Here is a 23,468-nt window from a genome sequence, read left to right on the forward strand (position 1 = left end):
TGGTGGAAGAGCACGGCAATGAGTCGAAATTGTTGAATGATGTAGTAAACTCCTTGAGTGAGATGGTGCGCTCGCTGAGTGACAAACTGAGCTTGCTATGNACTCCTAATCCATCATTTCAAAACTTAGAATTATAAAATATTTACTTATAAACAATTTTAACATAGCCTTTACTGTGGGCCGGTACAGGCCTGATCAAAAACATAGTGACCGCCTGTAGTTGGAAGGTCAACTGACTGAAGGGGGAGCAACCAAGGTGAACAATAATTATTCTTGTTCAGTATTCGTATGGAACATGTATGATGCGGTGTGGTACTACAAAACTTAAATTTACGTTACATTATGGATAATACTACCATTTTTTTGAGGTGGCAACTAAAGTTGCCAATAGGCTTTAATGGGTAAAAGGAGTGATTCCCAAAGTGGGCGATATCGCCCCCCTAGGGGCGGTGGAAAGATTTTGGGGGGTGGTAAGGAAGTAGAGGGCGGTAAGGGGGCGGCAGTCCGAAGGCGAAGTCAGAAGTTCGAACGTTTGTTTGACGATTTGTACATAACACGTGCAGTACAAGACTCCCAGCGATGTTTTTTTCACCTAGATCTTTTTTTAACCTCTCCTGGGTTTACGTTTCGAACAGATTAACGATCGGACTCGTGGCCGGTCTCACGGCCAATTTCCAAATTCAATGATCAAGGAATATCTCTCAAACTAATGAACTTGACTCGATGAAACTTGGTACATGTATTCATTAGGACCTAACGGCAATGTTTAGCTGGTGAAAATTTTTTGAATTTTGCCTTCACTTGTTTTTGCCATAGTTAAATGGCAATACGGGCCGAAATTCACTGTGATCAATTTCTCCCAAACTACTGAACAAATTCGAACGAAATTTTGAATTATCAGTCCTAAAAACCAAGAGGTAATGTTTAGCTCGTGAAAATTTTTTCGATTATGCCTTCGTTCGCGAGTTTTTTTTTCACTTTCATTCGTGATTTAAACAGCAATAAGTGCTTAAATTCGCCATAATAAGGAAATTTATTCCAAACTACTGAACACATTTGAACGAAACTTATTATTTAAATACCTAACCTCAGCAACTGTGATGTTTAGCTTGTTACTTTTTTTTCGTTTTGCCTTCGTTTGCGAGTTATACGGCTATTCGTAAACGGCTCTTGGTTAAACCGGCCAGTAGAAAAGCCGGTCGTTCCTCCTATATCTGTATAACTCGCGAATGAAAGCAAAATAAAAAAATTGTCCCGAGCTAAACATCACCGTTGGGAGGTTAGGTATATAAATTCAAAGTTTCGTTGAAATCTGCTCAGTAGTTTAGAAGAAATTTTTTTATCGCTGTGATTTTAAGCGACAAATTACCCGTCGATACGGGCTGAAAATGAGGAAGTGTGGAATCAAGAATGACGGTGAAATTACTAAAACGCGCTAACGAAGGCAAAACGAGAAGCAGTAGAAGCTACAAAACACCGTTTGCTAGTTATTGTAGAGAAAAAGTCACCATCTTTTTTTAGAATAACTTTACTTACTCAGGGCATATGTTAGATTTTTCATATAACTATTTACTGAATATACACTAAATTCATGATAAGGTTTGAGCAGTAACTATGATATATGCCTCTGATGTCAGATCAGTATTCAGCGTCGGCAGACTTGTACATATATCATGGGGCACAGTTCACGTGAAAAATTTCATCCATGTTCACATTTATCCAAGGAGAGTAGTACGTTGATAGAAGTAGTGAACAACTTGCTTAATTCGATTTATTATTTATAAACGAGCGATCAATGGAGAAAACTTTGGATGCCAGCATGCAGCATGCCTACAAAGATTTTAAATGACTAAAATTAGCAAATTACTTGATGTACAATTCAGAAGTTGGAAAGTCAAGTCAGGGTAAAAAATACCGAATTTATAGATAATATATTTCATGGGATTTGTCAAATTCTAGGCGAAGATATGGATAAGTAACGTTCGCTTCGAAAAGTTCGTCTATCTATAGTCAGTCCTCAAATAATATAGAAAAATGAGTAAATGGTTGATTCATACATTAAGATTAATGTAAACTCCGTTTTATGATGAGAATCTCACAAAATTAAGCCGGAAATAGCATCCAGCACAATTTTATCGTTTCTTATGTGTATTACGTACGAAAGTTTACACACCGACAAACATTGAATAAAATTTTCAACAATCCTGCACGCTATAGTAAATTATTCTTCTATTAATTGTCTGGAATAATTAACTTCATTGTGAATAAAAACTTAAACGCCACCAATATACATGAATAAATAACATGATTAATAATATTATTATTAATAATATACATGAATTAATAAAACGCCACCAATATACATGATAATTTTGTTTTCTCTAATTATTTAACTTTGACTCTAATTTTTACACGTGATAATTTTGCTTTTTCTCTATTTTTTTTTACTGTAGAAAATGATTTAGTAGGTCATCCTTTAAATCCACTAATTAGTATTTGTAAGCAACTAAGACATGTTCACCGTTCCAGTCGATCGAAAACATTTGCTGCTCATCGCGCAAACTTATTTATAGTGAATAAGAAAGTAATAATACAACTTATTACTTGCCCGGTTTTATTTCTCCGTTTTTCAACCCAATTAGTAATCATTTGACTATCTTATAGCAATGTTGTCTCTGTGGCGTCAGTTTCGCACACCGCTTAAAATGACCAGTCAGTAATGGCAACTGCGTATATTTCCATCTCGCCCGATGTGATGTTAAATTAGTTAACCTGTTGTAAGTGACAAGTGCAGCTCCTCAGTCTTCACACTGGAAGAGGTGGTAGTCGCCGGTCGCAGAATCAAGCCGCACCCACCGCAGCCTTGATTTTATTTCACCGTATTCTCAACTTGATTTTCTTTCATTCGACACGCAATAGGGAACTGAAGGCTTAGCTCCGTGACAGCAGTTTCGGACGCCACGGAGCTAAATAAATAAAATGAATCGACAAAAATTTTCAAAATGACTCCATAGAATTGTCTTTTTACGGGTTTTATCAAAAATAGTTCAAATCCATCTTAAATTATCAAAGCAAAAAGCTATAATTTTTCCAAAGAGTGTTAATAAGACCACATATATAAGTAATAAGATGAATATATAATTACTAAAATATCTCCTACGGGGAATCACCGATAAAGTTTGTTTGAGAGCTTTTATTCGGAAAGTCATGATGACATAAAAGCGGTTACAGAGAACACGATGAGTCAACAGAAAATGTGAGATAGAGGTCAGCTGTAAATCAGAGTGACGTGATTAGGTCGTATTGAAAAATCCGAAAAAAGTAAGTGTATCAGAGCTAGGTTTTGAAAGTGGCATTAGAGCAAACGGCCTGTTTTGCAATAAAACCGACTTGAATGTGTGCTAATACGGTCAACAACTTAGTATGTGGCTTACCTTTGGCATGTCTTAGCTTAGATAATCGACTATCGAGGACATGTATTCACAGAAAAAGATTATAGCCGTATTTCAGACGAAAAACATTCTTCAGAAGACGGCTCTTCAAGCGTGAGAAAACACACAACTGACGATAACAGTGGGTTGGCTATAAATTATACCAAGTACACACTTTGTCCTTCCACTTTTGAGTAACCTATTCTAGATTGTGTTGGGCCCACGAGAAGCCTTCAACATTTAAGGGCCCATGAGAAGCCCTCCCATGAGCTCTCAACATTTTTGCCATTCAGTCTTTAACTATTTTTCCATGATATTATTATAGCTACACATGAGACTTGCATCCAAATATTGTACTGCGTTGCAACAATAGAGAAGATCTACGCATTTGCACGTCTTGTATGAAAACAGTTTCTCGTATTAATCTAGTACGCCGAATTTCCTAACCATTCGGCCCCTCAATTTCTTCATACTGAGAAGATTATTTTCCACAGATACCTCTCGACTCGACCCTAGTTAGCAGTGTAATTTTTTGTGCTAAAAAACAAGATACGACGATGGAGATCTTGAGTACCGTATTGCTGATGTTGGTCGCGCTCAAGACGACTTCTGCTCAAGGTTATTACTCTTCCAAGATGTTAATAATTTTATAAACTAATAATGAAATAAAAAAACGGATTTGAAGGTAAACCAAAAATATAAAGGAAAATACTTCAGAAGATAATCAGAACCCATAGAGCTTGTTCTTTCCTATTAGTATAAACAACTAAGCAATAAACAACCTAATAATATTTTTATATGTTTTGACAGCTTGCTCGGCGGAAGACTTCGCGTGCAGCAACGGCCAGTGCATTTCCATCACAAACGTGTGCGATGGAGTGCAACATTGTTCTGACAATTCAGATGAAACGAGGTGTGCGCAAATTGACATGGAAGAGTGCCCTCCCCTGTACACTAACGTGTCAGGGCGATGTCTGCATATCGACATTGTGACGGGAACTTGGTTCGAAATGCACTATCGTTGCAGGGAGATCGGCGGAGTAATGGTAGAAGTTGACGACGCCAACTTCTTCTACGATCTCGTCAACGTATTGAAGCAACAATTTGGTAGGTTTCAACAACAAAGTTTTAATGAGTTAAATTATAAAGGGAATATGATTACCATCAAACAATTGAATCCTTTACTATCGATGTTATAAGTTCTATCAAACAATAAACTCGCTTTCAATAGCGAATACCTCATAAGAGTAAACACAAATGACTGAATCCTGATATTTCAGCTTCGAATACCAAAAATTTCTGGATTGGAGGCCAAAAACCAGCAGGGTTGGAATCGTCTTACGTCTGGAACACAACAGGAACCTTCATTGCTATGGGAAGTCCTTTTTGGGCCGTGTACGATTCCGGGTCGTCGACTGGTGATTATTCCCAGGTAACTAATCTAACAAATCAAAAATCTCAACAGACTTAGTCAAAAAGTAATACCAGCAGCGAGAAATTTAAATTGAAGTGAAGAACTTAAGAATGTTCAACTTTAAACTGATCGAACTAGATTTGGTCAGATCAGAGTCACAACTCAGAGGCCTACAACGACGTACTTAACAAAATTTTTCGTTTTCTAAGCGTTTCGGGTCAACAGCGTAAGAAAGCAACCGATTTGGCGAACTACTATTCATTACAATCAGAGCCATGATATACAGGTGATAAAGTTGACAATATAATCAGAGAAAACTAAATTTAGCATACGGGGATTGTGACGGGAATCAGATTAGGACCTTGCTAACGTACTGCTTAAATCACACAGGAGCCGATGGAGTCCGCGGAGGCTCAGTACGTTTACCTCAACAAAGACAGGTTCCTGTACTTCAGCGCCGGAGATGCGGTCGGAGTAGCTGATGCCTCCGTCGTTTGTCAATTGGCTTAGAGAGACAGGGCACAAATGTAGTCGCATTTCAACGAACTTGACCACATGAGAATCAGCAATGCTAATCAAACTTTTAGTACGTATTTCGATTGTAGCAAAATTAATCAACATAAAGAAATTAAATGCATATAACGTAACGCCTATATTGTGTCCGAACTATTATACACTAAAAAAGTAATTTCCTTGATCCTTTCCAAACTATGTAGCCGTGATGTCAGTAAAAAAAGTGATTCGAACGGAATGAGGCTAACACCAGGGGATTTACAACGGAAACGGATGTGAAGGGAATTTACTAATACGTAAATTTCCTCTCTACTCTTGTACGCGAAATGCAATCTAATGAAAACCATTACTGGCGCTTCCGATCAAATCCTTAATCTACATAGAAAAAATCGACAGAAATGACAGGATTGTGCTAGTGTTGCCATCAGCAGCTGGGATTGCCACATCAATTAATACTAAATACCAAACATGTATTCTACGTTAGAGTGGTCGGAAATACGGAATAGTAACCAGTCGGAAATAACCAAGGTTGCGATAACTTATAGTCTTAGGCACAGCTGTGCACATAATTTTTTTAATATACAAAATACTGAAAAATATTTACTGAAAAAAAAATGATTTCTGTAGTTTCCACTTATTGTTACGTATTTGTAAAAAAATACTCCTTTAAGGCATTGTTCCAAAAGGGTACACTAGATCTATGGTTATTTGCCTTTACTATTCAGCTTCTTTTTTCTTTTAATGGCAGCCTCAACAGGTATTTTGCAGGCAACTTTAGGACCGTTGATAACGCAGATGACGTTGACCCGATCGTTGTAGGGAAAATTTGGCAGCAGCTGTCGATGGAAAACAATTGTTTTACGAACTAAACAAAAATTGGATCACACGATCAGCAATTTTAACCTCAAATACGCACCTTATCACTGCAAACAAAGGTCATGATTACATATCAGCCCGTGTGCATAGGTAAGATGAACCAGCAAAATATCCAAGTAAAAAATTAACAAAATTACAAATGAATTCCAGGTGAATTATTCACGATTATACACATTGATGTTGGAGCCTAGATCTCAAAACCTCACAAATATAACGTCACTATGGCGTCTACTGACAATAGTATTACCTTTGGAGTGACCAAGAAATATTGTGAAGCATTGAGATCCGTCATGTGCTCGACAAGCATGGTGATCATCTGTCGTTCGTTCTCGGCATCCATTCCCTGCACGAGCAAAAGGTTTTTTCATCAATGATTACAAAAAGCAAGCTCGCTATTAAAATTCGGTCTTATGTGATCCACGCGCGTAAATAGAAACATAGAGGCAAAAAAAGGCAGGCAAAATCATAGAAAGCTACTGGATAAGACGAAATCTTGCATAGATAAATTCATGTCGATATGAAGAGCCCGTCATCTAGCGCAGCACCTGATTAATTTCATCAGCACATCTGAATGGCACGGTAGACATGGTCTGGAGAGCTAGCAGGTACAGCGCTGTGGACACGGCCCTCTCGCCACCGCTCTGCTGCATAGCTGTCAGCTCCCGCAGCTTTTCGCTGCCGCGGAAGCGCACCCAGATTGTCAAACCGTACTTTGAGAGATCGTCCTGGAGGAAGAATTTTTTCAGTTGAAACAAGTTAACTGCAAATGAACGATTGCTCTTCACATGAGGAGAAATGATTATTAAGCACAAGTATAAGACTAAACAATGATGATGATAAAATGGCGCCTTAGTTTGAGGTTTATAACAAAATCAAGATAAATTCCAGCTTACTCTCTTCGATTTCTTTCTTGTAATAGTTTTTACAATCTATTGTTGATCTGGAAAATCATATCTAATTCCAAAGAAATGCATACAGGGGTGAAAAGAGTAAAGCTAAACGAGTAAAGCTCGAAGTTACAAAAATCTACGTTGCCTGTAGCTGAGTAAACACATTAAGAGAACATCACTGGCGTGCAGGTAGTTAAGCTCCTCACTTCATTATCAGGAGTGCTGAGCTTGACTTCTCCAGCGCACTTCATCCTGGCCATGAGGCGGCTGAAGCTGGCACTGATAGTCTCGGTGAGTTTGTTTATGCTGTTCAGCCATTCTGCTCGCATTGCCATCAGGTCTGACGTGCCTCGTTGCTCCTCTGTAGTCAATTTCTCCAGCTGAAGCGCTAAATTCTCGATGTTTTTCTTCCGTTGATTGAATTCAGCTACCACCTGATCGAAGAATAGTCAATTAAAAAAATTATAGTACATTGATTGACCGACCATCTGCTATAACAAACTTACATGTGATAACTTGAACGATTTGACTCTCAACCAAGACGCAAAAAAAACTCAGAGAAAATACAGTTGTAGAATAAAGAACTATGCCCTTGAAATTTCTAGGCACTGGCATGCGTTAAGTAGTCGAAGAAATTAAAATCTCCCCCTTCACTTGATCGGGAAATATGTTCACCCCAATGTGACACAGGGTTTTTCCCTGTCAATAAACAACAAAAATGGAATTTTTCACCTCAGTCACACCAACATTCCAATGAAATAGATTTACGAGTAAGTGAATAACTGATGGAAAGTTAATGTTACAGCAAATTAGGCTGAACATAGGTTTTAAAGACCAGATATGAAAGGTTAACATCACTCCTACATGGTAAGAAAGAATTTCTGTTAAATACAAGCGCAACAAGAACACAAATGTCAACAACGGACCTGAGAATCAGCCGTGACAAGACAGTCTCTGTGAGCCTCGATCTTGTTGAGCTCTTCTTCTGTTGCTTCCAGGCCTTGGATGCCAGCGTTGAAACGGCTGCGTACCTGCAACATCCATCCAGTCTACAAATATTAACTTTTGGGACTGTAAATCATAAGTTAAAATCAGAATACAATAACCCCTTAGGTACTGCAAACGATTTACAACATGCTCTATTTTTAATCCATTTTCGTTTTGGAAAAAAACTACTCAATGGTAGTATTAATAATTTCACCTCTTCGTCGATTTCCGTAGGTTTTTCAAGCCCAAGGGATCTCAAAAGTTCAGCCAACGTATCTTGGCCGGATCTCATTGACTCCCTCACTCGCATCGTAGCATCGTTTACTTCTTGCTGTCATGTTAAAACAAAGTAATAATTAATATTGTATGGATATTTGGGTCAAATTTTTTGAGGGAACTGTCGCACAACAGCAACGAAGTGTCTGTTGAAAAATATATAACTATTCATTGACACTTATTCATTGGAGTTCTATGATAAGAAATTCTAGCTATATTGTCAGTATTTTTTTACAACGTTTGAGCAGGAAAATTTTTCACACTATTCATTTCACTCTCGTTTGCTCAATTAACAGAAATGACAAGAAGAAGCTCCTCTAGTTCTTCATTCTAAAAATATTAAATGAGTAGTATTAGATAAGGGTGGTTCATTTGGCCACTTTTGCAAGAGTCATAAGAATTCTAAAATTAAAAACATTACCTTCTTTAGAGCGACAGTTTCTTCCATCTCCTGGAAGGCGTTTGTGAGTTCGGTGACGGAATCACATTGATACTTGTAGTATGCGCGCATGATAACCAAGTTATGCTTAGCAGAGCAATGTCGCTGTCTCAGTTCGCACAAACCTTCAGCCGCCTTCAAAGCATCACGCGAGGCTAACTGTGAACACAGACAACCTTCCGATAAAATCACGCCAGTCAATATCAACAGTTTCTCACATTCAAATTTGCTCCCAGGCCACACGGAAATCTTGCAATGAAAATGTCATACAGGATAAATAAAAATACCTAACACAAACAGTGATTATCTCGATGAAACAGACATTAATTTCTAAGTGCAGTGAGCTATGATCTTTTAGAATGTGCAACTTTAACGAAAATTAGAAGCATATATGTATTTTCTACTTGCAATTTGGAAAATGAACATTTCGGGAACGCTGTTTTCGCACTTAAATGATCACCTGATTTCGCACCTGATTTTTCAATTTAAATTGCATCTCTTATAAAATCATATAAAATATAATGCAGAATACAGGTACTGAAGGACTACTCAAGAAATTAAGGCTCTTTAGTTAGTAGATGAGCTACAGTCTTATCATCACAGGGTAAGCCGCACGTTGCTTCAACGGACCAGACATGTTTGGTAAACTCAATGAAGCAAGAAATTTCCAGTATTTTATATCTCTAATACAATGCGCTCATTATATTTCGAATTATAAATAATATTTCTAATAGAATTCCTTCCTTTAATGATTAAAATACGACTAAACAATTGCAGAATGAATCTGTTTGCTTCTCCACTATCACATCCCTGCATCATCTATGACAGCATCGACGGCGATTGGTGGATGACAAATACGACCAATCAGAGCAACGTAATGCTGTGGTCGGTTGGGGAAACAGCTTCATAAAGAGACAAAAATTTTTTGGTGGAACCAGCCACCTAGTTCCTGTGGATCAACAAACCTAATATCCTATTCTGAGATAAAGAACAGACTTCAACTGAGGACTATCTCATCTGTTAAATTAACCGCTATTGTTGTACTTTAAACTACTACGGTTTCAGTCATTTTTGGATGGACGGTGGTCACCTATGGGTTTAAATTTTAAACTGACGCACCTGCATTTTATGTTCTTTAAGTGCGAGGGCATCAGCGAGGTTAACTTGATCCTGAGCAGTGCGATTGATTTGTTCCTGCTTATGGTCCCGCCGCGCCAGTAACGTCTTCCTGTTGTTTGTGGAAGGATTTAATAAAGATAATATAAATACTGGTACACATCCTGCTGGTGCGTACAGTAAATCAAGTTGAAGACTAGACTAAACAAACTCGTGGCTGATTCTGCTATACCTAGATTGTGAATGTTATTGTAAATAAGTATTATTTCATCTTCACATTCATATACAATTAGCAAAAAAATTGAATTTGGCTGCAAATGTCGGAGAAAGGAGCTGATGACTGGGGATAAAGAGAGTGGCACAGAAATGCTGCTAGGTGTCTAATTAAATCAAAAGAAGAAATAAAGCAAATCTTCACTCCAATTTATTTAATCAAAATGCAAAAAGAAAGAATACAGAAATTCCAATTTCTGATGGCATTTTCGCAAATGGTTGTGGATGTTATCCTGTATGCAGGGAAACTTATAATCAGCTTCAGATATCTTGCATGGATTAATACGATAGATCATTAATAGTTCAAGTTTGCAGCATAAAAGTGAGCATTGAATAAAAAAGGCACTATTTTACGACCACCAAGACAAGCAGTAATATTAGAGGCGAACAATTGCAACATAGTGGATGCGAACTACTAACATTGGGATCAAAAATTGTCATATACCAACCAGAAGAAAAACTAATTCTAATTTAACATCAGTAGACAGACGACCAATGCTTTCTCATCATCAACTTCCAAGAAATAAGAAAAGCTTTTGTTAACATACACGAGGAAAAAAATTGTGGAAGCTTGTTCTGTGAAAAATTAACCTGTTATTGCGCTGCTGAAGCATTTGCTGCTTCTGGCGTCGCTTCTCCTCAATAGCGCGACTAAGCTCCGTCTCGCTGGCGTGCAGACACTTCAAGCGTTCCTCTTTCGAATTTATTCTGTAAAAATGAACAAAATACAGAGTTTTCAGTACAAAAAATAGCCTGATAATTTTTTTTATTTTATTAGTCTATACTCTACAATAACCAGCATTTTTTTTTTTGTATGCTCGTAGAGTACTTGCATAGCATAGCCAACCCTGTACATTTATGACGGTAATAAAAATCTGTCTGATAAATTTTATAGAACTTGAATCGTAAGAACAGAATTAATTGCACAGGGAGTTTATTATATGCTCAAACAACTTTCAGGATATATAGGAATTATATATCCTGAATATGGCAAAAGAGAAGAACGGCCAAAGAAACAAAAATGTAATGATGTTAACTAGATAATACAAGCCAGGCAACGGCGATAGCCACACTGAGATTCGAAGATGAACTCACTCCTGCTGGAGTTGCCGGAGCTGTTCGTTGAGAGCATTAAGCCTGTCGTGCTGCAGGTTCTGCGTGAGCAGCATAGGCTTCTGCACCTGACTCAGGTTCGTCATTACGTCGTTGGAGTAACGCGAACGACTTTGGGTATACCGGGAATCGGCTGCACAAAGACTAGAGGATAATAATAGTGTTCGCACGTGTACCTCAAAACAAATGTGCTCTTAATCATCACGAACCCCATTGTCATTACATGTAAATAAATAAATAATGAAAAAACAAAGGGGTAGAGTTGAACTTTTTTTTACTTCAAAACCACGTCTACTGCCTAAATTAAGCAAGATGAACAGAGAACGATTAACAACTCTTGGTACTCGTCTCCCAACGGAGGTCCCAGAGGCCCACGTTTAAATTCAAACTGTACTCAAACGAAATGAGCAATTACAAATTATGAGCGCACTCATTAACTGGAAATCTAACTTATAAGATTCATTATTAGCAACATTAAAGGTAGGTAGGTTTTGGCGCCTCGGTAACTATATGGACCCTCCATGCGGCATGCGTTCTCGATTGCAAAAAAAAGTAGGGAGCAACTGCCAAAGGCACAATATTAAAAGGTTTAGAGAAAAATCAAAAGTTGCAATAAATGAAGGTGCAGTTGTAAGGAACAACTCACCGATATAAAACGACATGAAATCTTTGAGAACTCGTTGAACGTTGACTTTGTCGCCCAGAGCAACGGGAATGTTGTGCAACTTGTATGTCTTGCAGAGGTAATGCAGCACAGCACCAGGTCCTTCAATTGTCTGGAGCAGGTACGTGTCGAACCCCAAATTCCTGCCCAGTAGAGTAACATGAGGCTAAGACGAAGTATCCACTCCTTAAAAATCGGAATAGAATTCAGTGAAAAGCGGTCAGGCCCTTAAGCATCAAAAAAAATATGGTGACAAAACTTTAAAAAGCCAGATAACCGTGGCTACTTGCATTAAAAAATAATTCATAATCAGGCTATAACTAGTTAAACAACTTGCCTAGCAATACCCAACAAATCAAATTTTATTGCACAAGTATTTTATCAGTCTTTACAGAAATATGTGGTGAAATTGCTTCAGTCCTACACGAACAATAAAGAGAGCATGTTGCGAAGTTCATACCATTGCATCTAAAAAACTAAAACTTCAAAAAGTACGAGAGAAAATAAAAAACACTGCCAAGCAAATTCACCATTACTTTGTTTAATGAAATTATGGTGGAATTACTTGGCATTTCCTTCGCTATTAAATGCATGTTTTATACTAGTAATGTAGGTATCATTAATGACTTATTCAGAAGTGGGATGGATTGGGAAGCCGTACTTGATGTAATGCTCAGGCTTGTCAGGTCTGAACTGGCTGAGGTCGTCACTGCCAGAGTGAACTATGTTGATGGTCCATCTTTTCTCGTCCGTGAAACGCTTCAGTAAATTGACGTCGTCTTTATCGCGACACACAAAGGCAATGAGATCTGCTCTTGGCACTCTGTCCTCGACGTACTGCGCGTACTCAGGGCTCAGCACGTTGAGCTGAAATAAAAATTTCATTGAACAGCATCAAGTCTTTCACAGCAGGCAACCTGAGTCAGCATGAAAACCTTCAAGGTTAAGATATTTAAATGTCTGCCACTATGCGACATGTGATACTATGAAATATATGAGGCTATGACGCTCTTACCAAAGTACAAATAGGAGGATAAACAACGTCCTTGAATCGATTGGTGTTCTGCTGCAGCCAAATTGCTGCCTGGTATGCATCGCGGTGACGTTGTTGAAGGAGCTGAAGACGCCGCTGTAACACGAGCACAATTAACTATAAAATTACAAAGTTTTGAGTAAAGACGAGTCACTGTACTAACCTTGATGCAATGGAACTGTCAGTCCCAGTGAAATCAGTACATTAGATCCATATATTTCAATCAACAGATCGTGAGAGTAAGTATAATAAAATTGATTATAAATTAACTGAAATAACTTAAACTCACAAAGAACAATGCCATGATTGGGGTAGCATATTACCTGGGAGGTGTCGTTGAGATTGTCTATACGCTGCTTGAGGTCGCGGGCGGTGGCCAGGTGGTTGCGACGCGTGTCCTGAACCTCGAGAGCTTCTTCCTGCACGCCCGCCAGGCGTCTGGACAAACCCTGCCCTTCGAGCGTGAGCTCGTTGATGGCGCGCGTCAGAGTCTCTTCTGTGACCAAGAGGTTGCGGATTGTTATAACGTTCAATAGTAGGTTATTTGAAGTAACGTACAATAGTGTGTTATTTGAAGTAATGTTCAATAGTGTGTTATTTGAAGTAATGTTCAATAGTGTGTTATTTGAAGTAACGTACAATAGTAGGTTATTTGAAGTAACGTTCAATAGTGTGTTATTTGAAGTAACGTTCAATAGTGTGTTATTTGAAGTAACGTTCAATAGTGTGTTATTTGAAGTAACGTTCAATAATGTGTTATTTGAAGTAACGTACAATAGTGTTATTCGAAGTAACGTTCAATAATGTGTTATTTGAAGTAACGTTCAATAGTGTGTTATTTGAAGTAACGTTCAATAGTGTGTTATTTGAAGTAACATTCAATAGTGTGTTATTTGAAGTAATGTACAATAGTGTTATTTGAAGTAATATACAATAGTGTTATATGAAGTAACATACAATAGTGCTGTTAAGCGTTGTTAATGCTGAATGAGGAGTTCCTGAACGTCCAACAGGAAACTTGTCCTAGACACTGATTAATTTTTCCCTAATCTTGTCATTTTTATACGAAATTCGTCATTAATGTATGAAAATGTGATAATAGCATCCCATAAGTCCGGTCAGATCCGGCTTCTCATTAAAGAGTTGATCAAACGATGAAACAAGCACAAGATAAAATTACCGTCCATCACACCAATCTTGCCCTCTTGTTCATCAAGAGCTTAGCTTCTCATTAAAGAGTTGATCAAACGATGAAACAAGCACAAGATAAAATTACCGTCCATCACACCAATCTTGCCCTCTTGTTCATCAAGAGTTTCTATCTGTGACTCGATGGTGGCAAGCTGCTTGTGGAGGTCCTGCAGTTGCCGCTGCTGCTGGTGGTGGACTTTTTCCTTGTTTTCGTAATCACGCACGGCGTCTTGCCGCTGCTCCACGAAGTCATTCAAGCGGCTCTCAAGACTTGTTGCCTCTGAACTAATATTTGACACCACGCGCTCCTGATCATCAATGGGAACAACAATAATGGTAGAACTTAATTAATTTTTCAGCCTATTGTAAGATATCAAAACAAAGAAATTGATTAAATTCCTCACATTCTGATGAACCCTTTCAAAAAAAATTTAAAAAGATAAATATCATACGCAAGAAAAATCAACCTTGCATATTTGAATGCCTACCAAGATCAAGCCATTGGTATTAGGAATACCAGAAAAGTGGCATAAAAATCTCACCTCAATCAATATTTTCTTTTTCATGTCCTCGGAATCATTTTTGACTGCTGTTATTCGATCCACATCAGGCTGCCAGCGATCTTTGAGTCTGCAGGATTTGTAGAAAGGATAATACGTAAAACCAGCAATAATATAAATGGAAACTGCCAGAAAACCGCGAATGGTTTCTTCTTCAGCTATGTCCATTAATAAATCTTTAAATTTAACCTTCTAACTTCTCTCCGAAAGCCATATCGTTAGTACAACAAACCAATATAAATTTAAAACTAGTTCCTTAGTCAATACCTATATTAAGGCCGCTTTGATAGGACCTGAAAGTAAGGTTGAAGGCAATGGCCCAGATTTGATCTGTCAAAATAAATGAGCTGAATTTGATAATCACAGAAATTAAGAATCAGAAAGAAAGATATGTAAAGATTGAGGTCTGGAGCTCACAAATAATAATTTCATTAGAGATACTAGATTCATCTAATGGATTTCAATGTTACAAGATTCCAGCAAGTTCCTAAACATACGCTTTTAGTTCAGCTACTAAAGCATCTCTATTTTTCTTTCGTTCAATGTGATCGACGCGGAGTTTGGTATACAGGAACCACAGTCGCCGTTGTTGAAGTTTTTCAATTTCACGTTGAAGTTGTGCCCGCTTATGGTGGTTTTGTACTTCGGCATCAACTCTGTGGGATAAAACAATTCCTTAATTAAAGTTTCTATTACTATAGCAGTTTTCGTGATATTGTCATCTAATTAACATAGTTAACAAACACAGTGTGGAGAATAGAGATGAATTCTTTTTTTAGTGAATCACATATGCTGCAGTACATTATCGAGACTTTAAAAATAAGAGGACTTAGGGCTGAGTGGGCAAAAAAATGACAAAGCCAAAGTGCAAAATATCTATGTCAAGCACAGACCTTTGATTCTTATCGACTTCTGTCTGGTGCTGCTCCCGTATTTGCTGCTGGCGTTGACGCAGCTGCTGTAAATCTCCCCCCCGCGAGCACAGCTGCATGTGTTGATTGTATAGCTGCTGACCACCTGATTCCATAGATATAAAATAGTTAAAAACATGAGATAAGTTTCATACTTTGGTTTTGATTTCAGTGCCAGGCTGTAGGAGAAACGTTCACCTTACTTAGCGCCCTATTCTTCCCACACCTTAGTTCATTTCTGTTAGCATTTCATTGATAGCAGATAGACAATTTCATTGATTTTACGTCCTCCAGCTCCCAACAGGTGAGCCTAGTAACACCCGAGATTAATTAGCTTTTTTGTATGTTATACTTTATATCTTGCGTTACCATGAGTGGTGTGTCTTGTACATTACGTGAAATCAATAAAACTTTACTTTATTAGACACACTTATTTAGCATGCTTCTTTTCACAGGTCAGACCCATATGGCAGCACCTGTTTCCCAAAAGTTCTTATCTTAATTAGGATCCATATCTTTAAAATTATCTTTGTTTGAATTTGTAATATTGTCAAAATCAAGTAATAATTTAATTTATACTGTTAAATAATTACACTTAATCAAACAATACAAATTCATTTATTTATATTTATTCTGCATACTACCCCAACTAATTGAGAAGAACCTGAAACCTTGACATATGCGTAAATAGCACTGCTTGTAATAGGTACTGTGCAGTAGAAGGCAGACACAGAAGTATGATTCTCAGTATATAATACTTTAGTTTGATATCTCAGGATATTTTTAATAATGTAACCAAGTAAAGAGAAAAAGCAATTAAAATGGAATGTTATATTACTCGTAAGACTTCTATCGCATTTTCATTACTTCTATTGAATAACCTGAAACACACTTGATGCAATAATGTCTTTTAATTCATATATTAAACAAAATTACAGAAGAAAATCATGTTTAATAGGACCAATATAAATTTAACCCAAATTGTGATGCTTACCAACAGTTTTTTCTGTGTTCTCCAGGAGCTGCATGCTGTTCATTTTGGCAAACTCTACAACTCGATCTTGAGGCAGGAACTGGCACAAGTTGTCCACTTGGATCCCTAGCTTCTTCAAATTTGAGTCCACCTGAGATGAATGGAAAAATTTAAATGCAAACTCACAAAAATGATTTACAGACAAAACGAAAAACTGCAAAATTTTTGAAATGATTTCCAGGAAATACAGAATGCTTGACCAAGGATTTAACAAATATAAAACATTATTTGAAATTGTGATAAAGCCGAGCAATCACCATTGATTCCCAGAGCAATCAACAAATCAAATTTCCCCATATAGGCTAGAAATAAAACCATGGGATTTTAGAGGGTTCTACTCTAGGTACTCTATTGCAATATTTCACTGACCTCTTTGAAGGAGACACTTTGTCCCTGCAGGTAGAATTGATTGGCATTGGCTTTGTTGAACTCTCGGCGCACCACCAAATTACCACCTCTGACAACAATGGATAATCAAGTTACATCTTGATCAAAATAATGGTTATAAGACCCAAGATCTTCAAGCAAAAATTTGCAACAAATCAACAGTACACCTAGGTCAAGGCCCATCATATATATAAGCAATAGTATTTTTCAGCTAAATATATTAGAATATTGTATAAATTGATATAAATTTTTATTTATTTCATGGCTACTTGGTAATTTGTAAATTTTTACAGTGAAACATAAAAGTAAGTTTGAACGATAATGCAGTAATTTGATTGTCTTTTAAATTATACCTACATAGGACAGCAGGAATATGGAAGATTGCAATTTTAATGAGGAGTGACATTTTCCATAAACACACAAGTTTTAAATTTTTATGTTGAACATGATTAACTAGATTAGAGCTAAAATAATTGTAAAAAAATTGAAACAAACCAAGAGGAGACTAAATTACACCAATAAGATGATAAATTATTACGAAAAAATGATCAGTGTTCTTTGAACACATTCAAGGGGAGCATGTCTGTCAAAAATAGAAAATTTTGGCTTTTCCTGTTTTTGGTCTCATTTTAAAGATCAGAAACTGCGCTTCAAGAGTTTTTTGGCTCTCCTGAAAAGTTTTGATTTCATCTTAAAAATCTATCTCCTCCTATGATTTTCAAGCAACAGCATTCAGTCAGAGACATACCATTCAATTTGTAAGAAAAAATATCTAGAGATCATCTGATCATTTTTTAAATTTCTTTTTTGTTTTGATCATATTTTGACAAAAAGAGGGGTCAAAATTGGAAAAAAATTATAGGAAAAAAATAACCAAAAAGTTTTAAAAAATGACCAATGATATTTAGAAATGGGTCTTATGCATCAAATGATATGTCTCTATGTCTCTCAATGTTGTAGCTTGAAAATCCTAGGCAGAGATAGATTTTTACAGTCTGCCTTTTTTGCCATTTTCTAAGAATTTCACTTTTTCTTTCATTTTTCAAAAAATTGACATGAACAAAAAAAGTCATCAATTTCTATTGTATATACTACGTATAAAAGTTTCACAGTGATCCGCCCATAAACAAAAAAATTTTTGTTGACTGACATGCTCCTCTTAATACATACTTTCAAAAAGACGTGTGAAATATTTTTGAAAAAACTAATATTCAGAGAAAAATGAAATAGGCAATCATGAATTAATTAAAACAAATCTAGGAAAACTTATTCCTTAAACAAACTACTGTTAAGCTTAATCAAATGTTTAAATATTGCATACTTGCGACTCTGTCCTCTGAAGATTTCAACTTCAATGACAGCCATTTCTTTCCCATGCTTGACATACTCGCTGACCTGCCACGAATATGATAAATTTAATTTCACTCTTAGGTGGTAAGTTTAAAATGCTCTCTTCCAAAATTTATCATCTTGAAATTTTTTTAATTACTTTTTAATGGGATCATGAAGTTGCAAATGATAAGTCATTTGTGACTTACTAATCAACTTCTAAATCTGTGTACAAGTGCCACTGAAACAATCCAGTGTAGACAGGACATTTAAGGGTAGTTTCTCCTTCCATCAACAAGAAATGATGTATATACGGGCCAAATTGATGCTTAAAAAATTGGATCAGTACTCACTGCAGTGAGTAACAGAGCACACATATTCTTATGCATCCGTCTGTGAAATCACAGATGGATGGACATGACGAGCACAATAGCACCTTTCTTTCATAAATGAAAAAAATGTGCTATAAATAGGGCTTTTGCACAAGATGCCTAAAAGAGACAGCATGCATGCAACCACACACTAGTTCCAAAATATGCAAGAAATGATAGGAAAATTGGATATTTCAAAATCAAAGGATTCCAAGCACAAAGTTCAGCTACAACTAAAGAGCACCTCCTTTCCTCTTCCTGTAACAGTAGTCTTGTTACTCAGCACCAGAGCCAGTCCACACATGATGGTCGATTTCCCAGTGCCGTTTGGACCAATAATAACATTGAGATGGGGCTTTGGGCATAACTCCATCTCATCAAATGTCCTGGAAGATAATTTACAGTCAACAGATATTGTATAGATTGAATTTGTATTTAATTTGAAGCTAGAACTTGGGATCAGACAATAAAATTTCTATACATAAATAGCAAAAATTCTGTATAAACTTATAATTTGTTAAATTGTTTAAGTTAAAAATCAATTTTAATATTGATCATACAAATATAGAGCAAAACTATCCAACTGTAATTTGATTTGACATAATTAGGACACTGAAATTAATTCAAGTGTGCTATTTCAATCATTTTTTGAAAATGCACATGCATAATATTATGTCAAATAGTCAAAGACATACATTTTACAAGCAGTAATCATCAAATCATGAGCATGGTAGGGGATTAAAATACAAGTGTGACAATAATCAATTTATGGTTGGCTAAGGCATGATATTGTAACCTCACAAAACACAAATAAACCTGTTTATAGAGAAGTGTTAAATATGACTGATATTTTATAAATATTGTAATTACTACACTGGAGAAAATAGCACATATTTTCAAACAAAATTCAGTTTACATACAAATTATGAGGTCCAATCTCCTTAATTAATGAGTTTAGATCATCATTTATGCAACACTTTGAATTGAACATAGTGGTTCTAAAATTGCTGGGGTCCTGATTGGTTCATAATCTATATTGAAAGTGGTCCAGGAACCAAATTAATTCATTTGATTTAAGAAAAATTTGATTAGATCAATTAATTACTCAGCCCCAAGCTACATATTTGGAGCACTTGGTCACAAATATATGCTTCACTATTCACTAACACTGGCACAACCTTAGAGGAACATCAACATCTGTTAACCCTTTACCGCCTGATTTTCTAGGTAGAGAATCGCAAATTTCACTTTTCCAGTTTTTAGTCTCACCTTAAAGCTGACATTCTGACCTATCCAACGGTACCAAAATCATCTCTGTACATTGATTTATGCCTTGACAACCTTGTGAAAGGGTTAGGGGTGGGGGAGTTCTTTCACACACATTTAAGACAGGCAAAAATTACCAGCCGGTCACATAAATAGACGGTCTGAAGACGCTGATCTTTAGTTACCCGGCTGCTGTCATGTGGGATGGTGCTCATGCAATCGTTCCCACCATCCTTGACTGAATTTCAGCTCCAGTAGCATCTTGTCTTGTATCCATGCCACCTTGAATGCCTATTTCGAGGCGCTTGGGACTTTCACACGCTCTACTGAACATTTACACTTATTGTCACTGCAAACCTATCTCCTCCTAGAGTTTTTAAGCTACAGCAATGAGAGATATACTGATTGATTTGCAAATAAAAGATCTAGAGATTGGTTGTAGCTTTTTTTTTCAACTTCGCTATAGTTTTGAAAATATTTTGAAAAAAGGAGGGGGAAGTTTGAAAGGGTGGGGGGAGGAAATAAATTTTTTTTAAATGCCCACCCCACCCACAAAAATTAGAATTTTGAAAAACAGCAAGGACCAATCAATAGATATGGTCCTTATGCATCGAATGATTTGCGTCTTGATGCTGTAGCTTGAAAGTCCTAGGAGGAGATAGATTTCTTCTACAGTACCCCCTTTTTGGCTGTTTTCTAAGAATTTCACATTTCCTTTCATTTTTCTTGAAAAATTTACATGTACAAAAAAGTCTTAGATTTATTTTTTTTACATATGTGCACCAAGTTTCAGAGTGATCCATCAGTAAATAACCTAAATAAAATTTAAACAAGAAATTGGAAATTTCCATTGGAAATTGGAAATTTTATTTCAGTTATTTACAGACAAATAACTTTGAAACTTGGTACACATATGTAAAAAAATAAATCGAAGACTTTTTTGTTTGTGTGAATTTTTCAAAAAAATGAAAGAAAACGTGAAATTCTTAGAAAACCGGTGTTTTTTAAAGGCGACTTCCACACTCAGGATGATGTATGTTTTCGGTGAATTTTCCCGCGTATTTTCACTTTTTTTAAGCTATTGCTGTGCACAGTTGGTGCAATGTAATGAAAATTGATTATCTTCGCGCACGTGTTCGCGCAATCCCGGCCATCTTTATTTTAGAAGAAATTTTCTCCAAAGTCATATGGCAACACTGAACACCATCTGTTTACATTTCGTATGTATAACAGCCGCAGTTTACATTTGGTGGTAAAGAGTTAAAGTTGAAGAAAGCATGTTCAGTGATATAGCAATTTGTTAGATTAAGACAGAACAGATTAGACAGACCAGATTAATAGGTGATTTTGTCCAATTCACAGGTAGCTTCTGCACAATTTTCCAATTTGTTAAGAGTTAAGTAGGCCATTCCTAGAATTTCATTCTGCCAAGGAAATTAGGAAATGACCCAGCATAGTATTAAATAAGATTTTTCACAACTAGTGCCTAGTACCGTAAAATGGGGTAACTTAGACCGGCGGGGTAACTTAGACCGGCGGGGTAACTTAGAGTCTTAGATCACTTTTCGTCTTTTTAACAAAAACCCCCAAAACTCAAAAACTATTTGACATACCTAGAAAAATTTTGTCAATGGGCATTAAAGGCCTAAATACTGACTACTGAGGCTAGCCTACATAACACAATAGAAAGATTTAAAAAGTTTGCATAGCTATCTAATAGGTTTAAAAATTAAAACTGTGACCCACGAAAAAAAGCTAGTATTATTTAAAGCCTGTCAGAGTACCCCCTCCAATTTTTTTATTTTTTGGTAAAACAACTCCAGGTTTTGACTTTTGATGCATTGTAGTAGAACTCTTCTAGTTAGGGCCTACATCTATGCAAATGACAAATTTTAGGAATTCATTTTTTATTCCAAGATCTAGTTCAAACTGGCAAAACTGAGATTTGCCCATCACCTGCCATCGGTAACAATGATTATTGACAATTGACATTAATAGTTACTAACTTACCAGTATAGAATAATTAGTGTGGGTTTTAACTTTTAATAGGTACTTACGAGTTAGCTACGACAAGAGTGTCTGTCTGACACTGACAGCTCACTGCTCACTGACTTAGATTGTTTGCAGGAACAATAATTAGAAAAATATTGCTTATATTTCAGAATAATATGAACTTAATAGCAATAAATACTTACAAGAAATCCTTCATGTAGATACGAACTATATTGCCTTCGATGAATGCCATTATCGTTTAGTTTCTCAACGATCTACTATGATACACTCAGATACAGAGATACTATTTCGCATCTGATTGATTCAGACTTCGTAAGCCGTAAGGTGCCATAAATGACTTAACACAGTTCACATGTGCTACCTGGAAGCTGGACACGCACACGGTATGTGTTTCAAACAATTCAACCTGGCATAATTATACTGTACGCAGTACGCTATCGGTCGTGAAATATACTGTACCGTCTGTACGCAGTCTGTGAACGGCAACTATACGTTTAGGTATTAGCACTCGAGTTCTCAGTTTCACGACGAAATCGACGAATGGCGGGATCCGCACCTTGTCAAATTAAAACAAAAAAAAAACAAATAAACCATGGTAACTAGAGTCTAGATATAATGATAAGAATGATATAATGATAGAACCAGATATAGATATAATAATGTGATAATTATATAATATATTGTTATAATAATAAGAACCATGATATAAACAATATGGCAGTCATAATATCCGAAAGAAAATGCAAGTTATGCAGTTGTTTATCACCAACATGCTTTAGATGTTGAACGGATTATAATAATTTATAGTCAGGAAACACGAGCTCTCATCGAGCTACGTTCATTATTTTGGGAGATACTCCTTGGTTATTGAATTTGGAGACTTGCCGCATGACCGGCCGCGGGACCATGAGCCGCGGAAAGGGTTGCCAGATCATAGATGGAGCCGAGTGAAAAAGGCCACAAAAGGCCACATTTGAAATTAATAAAAAATTTCAAATTTAAGGTAGTTCTAACCATTTGTAGTGCATGCATTTAATCTCAAGGCTTTCAGACAGCAAAAATACTCCAATTTCACCATGTGTATGAGCTGAATTAACCGTCAATGCAACAAAAGCCTGCAGCGAATTGCACGTTACTCGCTGACCGTAAATAAAACAGTATAATAAAGGTCCTGCAGAACTATGATATTTAGGAATCGATTGCCACCTTACATCTATAAAGCTTTTCGATAGTGTTAGAGAATTTTGGCTCAGTTTGCTAACAAAATAGATAGTGAAGTGGCCGGCGACATTATTGATGTGGCGAAGTGTTTTGGTATTGATGGTAGAATATTTATTTCTATGCGGAAATGAAAATAAATGTAAACTCATATCTGCGGTATA

The 23,468-nt window shown here is 36.6% G+C and overlaps 2 protein-coding genes across 2 annotated transcripts; one reads left to right on the forward strand and one right to left on the reverse strand.

The window, feature by feature from the left end:
• The first annotated feature begins 3,624 nt into the window (after window positions 1-3,624).
• Window positions 3,625-5,777, forward strand: LOC108665104 (low-density lipoprotein receptor-related protein 2). The gene is made up of 4 exons (XM_018151826.2): window positions 3,625-4,049; window positions 4,242-4,538; window positions 4,712-4,863; window positions 5,236-5,777. The coding sequence occupies exons 1-4, from the start codon at window positions 3,989-3,991 to the stop codon at window positions 5,353-5,355; spliced, it is 630 nt and encodes a 209-aa protein (XP_018007315.1). The 5' UTR covers window positions 3,625-3,988; the 3' UTR covers window positions 5,356-5,777.
• LOC108665102 (structural maintenance of chromosomes protein 5) lies at window positions 4,599-22,597 on the reverse strand. Its single transcript, XM_018151825.2, has 23 exons — window positions 22,269-22,597; window positions 19,052-19,193; window positions 18,429-18,502; window positions 17,090-17,177; window positions 16,682-16,811; window positions 15,670-15,793; window positions 15,274-15,432; window positions 14,759-14,846; window positions 14,302-14,524; window positions 13,349-13,521; window positions 13,008-13,121; window positions 12,654-12,859; window positions 11,975-12,135; window positions 11,311-11,461; window positions 10,807-10,923; window positions 9,946-10,054; window positions 8,809-8,985; window positions 8,326-8,442; window positions 8,051-8,155; window positions 7,331-7,558; window positions 6,780-6,959; window positions 6,482-6,577; window positions 4,599-6,194 (listed from the first exon to the last, which is right to left on the reverse strand). Exons 1-23 carry the CDS (start codon window positions 22,316-22,318, stop codon window positions 6,063-6,065), a joined length of 3,144 nt encoding a protein of 1,047 aa, XP_018007314.1. The 5' UTR covers window positions 22,319-22,597; the 3' UTR covers window positions 4,599-6,062.
• Between the last annotated feature and the right edge of the window lie 871 nt (window positions 22,598-23,468).

Source organism: Hyalella azteca, unplaced genomic scaffold (genome assembly GCF_000764305.2).
Source record: "Hyalella azteca isolate HAZT.00-mixed unplaced genomic scaffold, Hazt_2.0.2 contig39, whole genome shotgun sequence".
Classification (NCBI taxonomy): domain Eukaryota; kingdom Metazoa; phylum Arthropoda; class Malacostraca; order Amphipoda; family Hyalellidae; genus Hyalella; species Hyalella azteca.